The 9,778-nt window shown below is 45.4% G+C and overlaps 1 protein-coding gene across 2 annotated transcripts in view; it reads right to left on the reverse strand.

Moving 5' to 3' along the window:
- LOC147013593 (ceruloplasmin-like) overlaps window positions 1–9,778 on the reverse strand; it is a 91,834-nt gene that overhangs the window by 20,488 nt on the left and 61,568 nt on the right. For both annotated transcript variants that reach the window (XR_015051382.1, XM_085855522.1), the window contains exons 13-14: window positions 6,560–6,699; window positions 6,207–6,341 (exon numbers count right to left, since the gene is read on the reverse strand). Coding sequence is in view for 1 of the 2 variants with exons in the window: in XM_085855522.1 (XP_085711648.1) it covers window positions 6,207–6,341; window positions 6,560–6,699 (275 nt within the window). In the remaining variant the exon portion in view is untranslated. The remainder of the gene's footprint in view (window positions 1–6,206; window positions 6,342–6,559; window positions 6,700–9,778) is intronic.

The following is a 9,778-nucleotide window of genomic DNA, read 5'->3' on the forward strand; positions in this document are numbered from 1 at the left end:
ACCACCATTAACCCTTACACATCACCATTAACCATTACACATCACCATTAACCCTCACACATCACCATTAACCATTACACATCACCATATCACCATTAACCCTTATACACCACCCTTTATCCTTATACACCACACTTATACACCACCCTTAATCCTTATACACCACCCTTATCCCTTATACACCACCCTTAACCCTTATACACCACCATTAACCCTTATACACCACCATTAACCCTTATACACCACCCTTAACCCTTATACACCACCCTTAACCCCTATACACCACCCTTAACCCTTATACACCACCATTAACCCTTATACACCACCCTTAATCCTTATACACCACCCTTATCCCTTAAACACCACCCTTAACCCTAATACACCACCATTAACCCTTACACATCACCATTAACCATTACACATCACCATTAACCCTCACACATCACCATTAACCCTTATACACCACCCTTAACCCTTATACACCACCCTTAACCCCTATACACCACCCTTAACCCTTATACACCACCATTAACCCTTATACACCACCCTTAATCCTTATACACCACCCTTATCCCTTAAACACCACCCTTAACCCTAATACACCACCATTAACCCTTACACATCACCATTAACCCTCACACATCACCATTAACCCTTATACACCACCCTTTATCCTTATACACCACACTTATACACCACCCTTAACCCTTATACACCACCCTTATCCCTTAAACACCACCCTTATCCCTTAAACACCACCATTAAACCCTATACACCACCATTAACCCTTACACATCACCATTAACCCTTTTTCCACCACCATTAACCCTTCCACACGACCATTTTTTTTTTGTTTACCATTATCGAGGCTCGTATGAGAGCTAACACACAACGCACATCAAGGGGGGGCATGAGACAGGAGGGGAGGGAGTGGGAAGGACAAAATAGTGGGGAACAGAGACATTTGGAGATCTGAGGAAGGGAGAGGGATGGGACAGGGAACATGGGGAATAGAAGATGGACATTACAGGGACTTTCAGGAAGGAAAGCAGGGAATTTGAAGGAGGTGGGCTTGGGTGGATTATCAGGGGTAGAAAAGATCGAGGATTTGGATGGGGGATGATAAGAGGTGGTGGTGAACAGCTGTTTTGAAGGCCTGGAGGGAAGAATGGGAATGAATAGAGTGAGGGAGTTTATTCCAAAGGCGGGAAAAAGAGGAATGAAAGAGTGAAGGTGAGCAGTGATTCGTGATTTTGGTAGTTTTACCAGAAGGGGGTTGTTGGCGGACCTTTAGCGCCCTGCGGAAATGTGGTGGGGACAAATCACAGAGAGAGCAGGGGGGGGGCGAGGCTGGAGAGGAGACGGTAGAAGACAGAAAGACCACCGACCAACCTGCGGTGATTGAGTGAGAGGCCCAAAGACTCAGCCTCATTGCGGGAGATGCCAATGATCCGAAATGCCTTGGTTTCTACAGCGTGAAGCCGAGAATTGTGAGAGGCAGGAGCACCAGCCCAGAGTGGAGAGCAGTATTCCATCAGGCTGCGGACAAAAGCTTTGTAAGTGGTCAGGAGCTCAGGTGGGCCGAGGAAGGACCTTGCACGACGGAGGATTCCCAGTCGGTGACTGGCTTTGGAGGTGAGGTTTGAAATGTGGCTTTTCCAGGAAAGGTCATGGCAGATAGTGAGACCCAAGAAGCTTGAAGGAAAGGACTTCTTCCAGAGGATTGTTGAGAAAGTGGATGGGGGGGGGGGGTTTCTAAATGGTCCTTTCGAAGAGACATAGTGAGAGTGTGAGATTTGTCCGGATTGAAAGACGTGCTCCACGTGTTGGACCAGTTTGTGATTTTATCCAGATCAGCAGTGAGTGGAGAAGCTGCTGTTTGCCGGTCTGAGGGATGACCGATGGTACGACAGAGGGTGGAGTCATCAGCAAAGAGATATATAGGATTTTCCAGAGAGTCGGAGAGATCATTGATGAAAACCAGAAGAAGAACAATGCCCAAAACGCTACCTTGAGGAACTCCAGCCTGGACAGGAAGGGGGGGGGGGGATGAAAGAACTCCATTTAGGGCCACACATTGACTGTGACAGGAGAGGAAGTCTGCGAGCCATGAGTGGAGATGGCCTTGGATACCATGGGAAGAGAGTTTGGTGAGTAGGGCAGGGTGCCAGACTGTGTCAAAAGCACGTGATATAACCAGGGATACGGCTCAGATTTCCTGTCTGGCATTGAGGGCTTCCATCCATTGTTGGGAGAGCAGAAGCGGCATATCCAGGGTAGAGTGACCTGGTCTGAAACCAAATTGATGATCAGAAATCAAGCCATTGGAGAAGAGGAAGGATTTAATGTCTGAAGCGATGATGGATTCCATAACCTTGCTGATCATTGGGAGAAGGCTGATTGGTCTGTAGTTGCAGGGATCTGTTTTTGCACCTTTTTTATGCAGGGCAGTGATGTTTGCTGATTTCCAAGCAGATGGCAGATGGCCTTGAGCAAATGAGAGAGTGAATAGAACAGAGAGAGGGTGAGCAAGAGCAGAAGAGCAGGCTTAGAGGAAACGTGGGCTGATGCCATCTGGACGGTTGCAGAATCTGAGTCGAGGTTTGACAGCAAGCTCTCCACCTTGTCAGGAGAAAAGGACACAGAGTCTAGGGACAGTTGGGTGCGACTGGGTAAGGTGGGTAGAGAAAGTGATGGGTTTTGGACACAAGATTTAGCTGCAAACACCGAGTTTAGGCATTCAGCTTTTTTTTTATCAGCAGTGCTGCCATTTGAGGTAAGGGAGGGGATGGAGGGGGAACATACACCAGAAACAGATTTGATTAGACGCCACCAGGATTTTGAGGAGGGAGAGAGGTTTGAGAGTTCAGACTTGAGATGACAAAGATGTTGTTTTCTGGCTCTCCTGAGGGGAGATACACACTTGTTCCGAGCTTTATGGAAGGAACTGAGATTGCCCTCAGTAGGGTTTGCTTTCCATGAGACAAAGGCAAGTTGTTTCAGGACAACTGCCTCACTAAAGCTTCAGTGAACCAAGGGCGGGAGGAAGGGTAGGACAACTGAAGACGAGAGGGGATAAATCGGTGCATGAGGGAAAGCAAGTTTCTTTGAAAGAATTCCCAGGAAGAGTTGATGTTGGAGAAAGTAGAGATAGGAGACCAGTCTATAAGTTTGAGGGCTGCTTGGAGACCCTGCCAGTCGGCTTGAGTGAAATGCCAGACTCGACGGCGGTGAGGTGGTTCTCTGATAACAGCCAGAGAGATGGAGTACCATTGGTTGAGATCCCGGTCGGGAAGTGGACCGATTGAGTCAGTCCCAATGAGTCACAGAAAGCTTTTGCTGAGGTGCCATGACAGGTGAGAGAGGTACCCACACCTAGCCAACTGGCACGATGACAATTGAAGTCACTACATATGAGGAAGAGAAAGTTTGGATGAGAAGATAGAAGTTGGTCCATGTTTTCAGATCGTGAGGTGTAGATGGAGTCATCACTGTTAGGTGGACGGTACAGTACACATATAAACATGAGGTGGGAGTTGAGGGGAAGCCATAGCCAGAGGTATTCCTGGGGGTGTGGGGGTGAGGGCAGTGCATAGAGAGTGAGGAATAGAGTCTTTGATGAAGAGAGCAACTCTTCCACCAGGGCGAGGCTCAGGTCTGTCAAACTGAAGGAGGGAGTAACGAGCGAGAGATACTTGGGAGTCAGACAAGTCTTGGGGGAGGAAAGTTTCTGTTAGGCAGATTATGTCTGGTTTGTCAGTGGCAACCTATTTGGAAAGATCTGAAAGGTTTGAGCGAAGGCCCCAGATATTTGAGGTCCATACTTTTAATGAAGAGGTTGGGGAGGAGGCTTTGGGTGCAGGGGGTGAGGGGGGAGAGGGGGAGGGTAGGACAAGGGATGAGGGGGGGAAGTAAGGAGTGTTGTTGAAAGAGTGTGTGGGATTGCAGAATATCTAAGGGAGGGGGCAGAATGAGGAGGAGAAAAGGCTCTGTGGTGCTTGGGGGAGGGGGGACAAGAGAGGGGGAGAAGGCAGTTGAGGATTTGAGGATGTGGAATGAAGAGATGGAGGTGAGAGGGCAGTGGAAAGAGGCAGCTTTGTGGATGGGAGGGGGGGCAACTTTGGGAAGGATGAGTGAGGGGGATGAATGGTGTGAGAAAGGTGAGGAGGGAGTTTTTGAGAGAGGTGAGAGGGAGGCTTGGAGGGAGAAGAGTAGGATGGTTGCTTTGAGAGTGAGGGGTGAGAGGAGTGAGTTGGCACTGAAGTTGGAAAAAAAGAATGGTTGATGGAAAGCGAACATTCATCGCAAACTGGGGTTTTAAAAAGTTTTAGGTCAGTTATGCGATTAAACACATTTCTAGAGGGATGCAATAAAGGTGAATTCAGAGAATGGAGAGAAGAATGCTGTAACAGTTGGATTTTTTAGGCAAGGTATGAAGGAGAGGTCGACTTGAGAGCACTCTGTTTAAATCGCAGAAGAGTAGTGCATTCTGATTCAGTAAAGAGTACCACACGTGTGAAAGAGGAAGATGAAGCATTATAAGAGATCGTTTTTGTTATTATTATTAATGTTTGAGAGAGGTTTCAACAGATTAGGTCATGGAAGTGTTGTAGAAAAAATTGAGGAAGAAGAAGAGGAGGAAGAAGAAGAGGAGATGAAGAAGAAGAAGAAGAAGAATTGGAGAAAGGTGGTGGGTTTTTTTAAGATAAGAAATAGAGTGATTAGTTGGGATGGGGGATGTTAAGAAAGTGGGAAAGATAGAAATTGAAGATAATGGGGAGAAAAAACAAATAAACACGATCGTACACCGAGGGGAACAAAGGGTAGGCCTCAAGCCTCAACGATAGGCCTCAAACACCCAGTAAGACAAGTTTGACGAAATCTCACAAAATAGCATGATTTTTTGAAACAAAACCGAACTAGGAACACACAGTAACATTTAGGTGAGAAAATAAACAGTTAAAACGGGACAAATAACGACCAGAAACTTAACTCTGAGATCGTCAGCAGGGAGCCCCCAAGGAGACCTGCCAATGCTCCAAACCCAGAACCAGAAGTCAGTTAACCCTTATACACCACACCTTATACACCACACCTTATACACCACATTAACCATTAACCCTTATACACCACACCTAATTCTTATACACCACCATTAACCCTTATACACCAGCCAATGTAACATGTCCAAGTACTGCTAAACGGAATTTGTGTTCTACAGTTACTGTGAATTGGAATCTGTGTTCTACAGTGTTCAAGTACTTAATTCAATTTAAATAAAATAAAGATTGTGAAAGTCGAATAAATAAATTCTGGAATTTACCGCCTTTGATGCAGTATATACCGCCCCCTCCCCTAGATATTCTGCAATCCCCCACACTCTTTCAACAACACTCCTTACCTCCCCCCCTCGTCCCTTGTCCTACCCTCCCCCTCTCCCTCCACCCCCTTCCATTCCACCACCCTATCGAACAAATTACATTAGTTATTCGTACCTGTTGTTTGTGTCCTTTATGATGTCTTTAAAAACAGTACGTTTCCTGTTTGGAATGATTTTCAATCTGTTTGACTGCCAGGCAGGCAGAAAGCGTAAAGAAAAAGATCTCACTCCTCTCTACTTATGTGTGATCAGGACAAATTCAGAGAAAAAGTATCGTTTAACAACAGGTTCGTCTTTTGATTCATGTTCCGATTCATGTTTAAAATATGGCGATAAATTTAAATCAGTTGTTCCTCGATTACAAACTGATGTTTGCAGACAGACAGACAGACAGACAGACAGACAGACAGACAGACAGACAGACAGACAGACAGACAGACAGACAGGCAGACATGAACCAATTGCTTAACCCCACTTTTTGCTTCGTGCGCACGGGGTAACAATCACTTGATTGGCAAAGCTCTGGGTCTCAAAGGAGCACGGACGGCTGTGGGTGATCATCAGCCCAGATAAGTGAACAGACTCTTAACTATTTTAGAGCCACATTACAGGAATGACCATGCTTTATCTCGATGGTGATGTCATCGCACTCTAATGCAGTCCTCACATTGAAAATTGACGAGGGATTGGGTCAGTGGCTCAAAATTTTAAAAGGCACCTCGTATTCACACACTTATCATAATAATTATGAGCTGCACCCAAAATGCTGTCGGTGGCTCTCTAAATTTCCTTCTCTGTCTGCTTATGCCCACTAACTCCTACCGACCGGGGTAAACTGGTGGGATGTGGCACGAATCTTCTTGCTCGTACACTCCATGCGCGTGTATGTTGTATGGCCTGCTCGCCATGTTTTTGAACACCACCTCTAAGCGTTCACCAACCTCAGCCTCCAGTACCGGGCCTGTGCAGGTTTCAAAACATTGTGAATTTCTGTAATACTGGGTGAGGGACAAAGTATGAAAATTTGTTTATTTCAGCTCAGGGAGTAATAACAGAGCCTTGCACAATGATTGCAAATTCCAACTGTTTAAGTCCATTTTCTTCATTAGATTTCTTTAGTCATGAACCTATAATTGTTGTTCTTACCATCTCAATGACAACCGGTCATTTCAAATTTACCGAGAATTCCTAGGTGCTCCTCTTTAGGCCCACGTTGGACTCGCTCCGTGAAGGTCTCATCGGTATACTCGCGATACACCGCCTTCTTGTACACCGATCCAATTGTTGTGTCTCCTCTTGCCAGAAAAGCATGCCCGTAACTGCATGGTGGTGGTACGTATGAATGACAAAGAAGGTGGGTGAATTTAAATGACGTCTACGGTATATATATATATATATATATATATATATATATATATATATATATATATATATATATATATATATATATATATATATATATATATATATATATATATATATATATATATATTAGGACATGTATTCTACTGAAACAAGATGTTGTACTATGTAGATTGTACACAGCTCTGTATTGACCGTGAGAATAAATACATTGCTCTACTGGGCCATTCCATTTTTAAAGCAATTGCATTGCTATTTCACCAGTATCGGTGGTGGTGGAATGGTTAGAGCGTCTGATTTGAGTCTGAGAAGTTGTTGGTTCGAGTCCCGACTGAGTCATATCAAAGATTTAAAGAATGGTACATGCCGCGTCCTTGCTTAACACTCCGCATCTAAAAAGGACAGAGCAGACACACAACTATAGGTTGGTTATACTAGCACAGGTGGAGATGGGCCTCATGGCCTCCTCCTGCGTTGAAGCCCTTTGTAATGGAACTCGTATTATTATACTAACTAGTTATGATGATGCTACTTTGACAAGCTACCATGTAGACAAGCTTCTTCCATGAAGTGGCAACTGACATGGATAAGACAAAGCAAAGGATAAGATAAGATAAGATTTATTTTTATTGGGGCCGACCCGTGGGTGAGACACCCAGGAGGAGGAAGAGGGAGAGGACTCGGCCAAAGAGGAGGAAGAGGATGATGAGAGGGTGGGTCACGGGAGAGTTTTGTGAGGCAGAAGGTGATTGTGATTTTCTCTGAAGAAGTTTGGGATTGACCCAAGCATGCTTGTATTTCACCCTGTTGTTGGAGAGGGGAAGAAGTGACCTCACTGGAGAGGAAGAAGAAGGACCTCAAAGGTAGAGGACAGACAGGGGAACTACATGTGCATGCGGTGCAAAGAAGCGCTTTGAGGAGGAAGATGAAGGGCCGACAAGAAGGCCTCGTCTTGAAAGGAAAAAAAAGAGGGCCACGAGGGCTCTTTGAGGGGCTGATTGTCGCTGGCGCTCCTCGTAGTTGGTTCACTTCATCGTGCTCTGTTTGGTTTTCTGCATATTGGGTGCTACTCGTTGCTGGTGCTGCTCGTGGCTGCTTTACTTCGTCTTTGGACTGACTTCATCACTGTCTCTTGTCATCTCGCTTCTGGCTTCCAAAGTGGACTGCATTCTGCATCGATTCATGCATCTGCACATCATAGACAAGGGAAAGTCTCCACCTGCAAAACATGAGACCTGTGGGATCGGTTCCACGCTATGTTTTTCATCATTGTATAAAAGTTTGTCTGTCCCCATTTCCCTCTTTGTGTCTTTTGATTCACTTGGTTCAAAACATTTATGATAGTGTCTTGTCTGCCCTCTTCCCTGTGCTTTTCTTTACAAATTAAACCCTTTAAAAGTTAAGAAAATGTGTTCGATCCATTTGCTTTCTGTGCATGTGCTGTCAATTTTGGCTCATTTGAAAGATTCTTGGGGAACAGTAACCGTAAATAAAAAATAACTGAACACAGTGCAGTAAGAGACCGTTTGGGCATTTCCTGGGATGAAAGGTCCCGGCGCTGAAGGCATACCATGTTAACAGTAATTGGTACTCAGACATGACAACATTTAGCTTAAAGTCAAAACTAATGGCTCAAAATGTTGTGAAAAGTTGGTCCTGGGAGCACTGAGCCCATCATGGAAGTGCCTTTTAATTTTTATATACAAGACTGTCTTCTACAGTCTCCTCTCGGGCCTCGCCACGCGCCGCCCCCACCCCACTCTGCTCTGTCTGTGATATGCCCCCCCCCCCATATTTCCGCACGACGCTCTACGTCTCCCAAAAACCCACTTCTGGTGAAACTACGAAAATCAAGAATCACTGCTCACCTTCACTCTTTCATTCCTCTTTTTTCCCACCTCTGAAGAAAACTCCCACACTCTCTTCCATCCAACTCTTCCCTTCAGGTTTTCAAAAAAGCTGTTCACCACCATCTCTTCTCTTCCCCCATCCAAAACCTCGATCTTTTCTTCCCCCGTTAATCTACCCCAGACCCACTTCCTTCAAATTCCCTGTTTTCCTTCCTGAAAGACTCTGTAGTATCTATCCTCCAGACATGTCCTGGATTACCTCGCTGGGGTCTGAAGCTGCCATGTTTTTTGGCCTGCTCAACCATGCTTCGACTTGGAACAGGCCACAATGGTTTCTTAAAAATAATTTTTTTCATCACTTTCCTCACTCATATTATTGAATGCCTGTTCAACATCGCTACGAATCGCCGGGTACATTGCAGTGCTTATAAGCACCTGGAGACGGCAGCGTTAGTGGCTTTATTTCATTTCCGCACATACCATAACCTCGAGAATCTCTTAAACTAAGGGGAATTCCAAAATTGAACTTAACAGCAGTTCTGACTCTTGATAAAGTGTTCATTTGTCCAATTTGGACATAGTTTGGACATTCGAACAGAGCTATCGCTTGCCAAGCCAGCCGTCCTTAACCATTTAATTGGAGTGCGTGCTTGAGTGCTTAAGCCGCTTGCCGAGCGCCCTAAAGTCAACGCCGGTACAGTTTGTGTCCCGATCGGGATGCACAGTTGGCAGTTGCTAAAAGGTAGCGCGTGTTCTGATAATGCGTTTTCGCTACAGCGCAGATTTAATCCAACAAAAACAACAACAACCATGCTATGTCATTCTGAGCGAATTGTTCACACACTGTGGACGCTTTTGCCACGCCACGTCATCCTGAGTGAGTGGTTCGTGCTCCGTCATTCTGAATGAGTTGTTCATGCTCAGACATTATGAGAGAGTTATTCGTGATGAGCACGATCCCCACTGCATGATAAATTCCAAGGTGCGTAGGGAGATGGAGTATGTCCTGAAATGTTACGAGGAGGTCCACGAACAGAAAATGAAGGCAGCCACTCAAGTCTCCATCATGAAATTCTTCAAAAATATCCTAAGTGAATTAGCCTCCATTTCATCTTGTGAGCCTTCAACCTCAACTGGACAGTCTACCACACCTGAATAGGCCTGCCACAAGCAATGTGTACTGTAT

The sequence above is a fragment of the Eptatretus burgeri genome, chromosome 14 (genome assembly GCF_056783735.1).
Source record: "Eptatretus burgeri isolate ZD-2024b chromosome 14, Ebu_testis_v1, whole genome shotgun sequence".
Taxonomy (NCBI): Eukaryota; Metazoa; Chordata; class Myxini; order Myxiniformes; family Myxinidae; genus Eptatretus; species Eptatretus burgeri.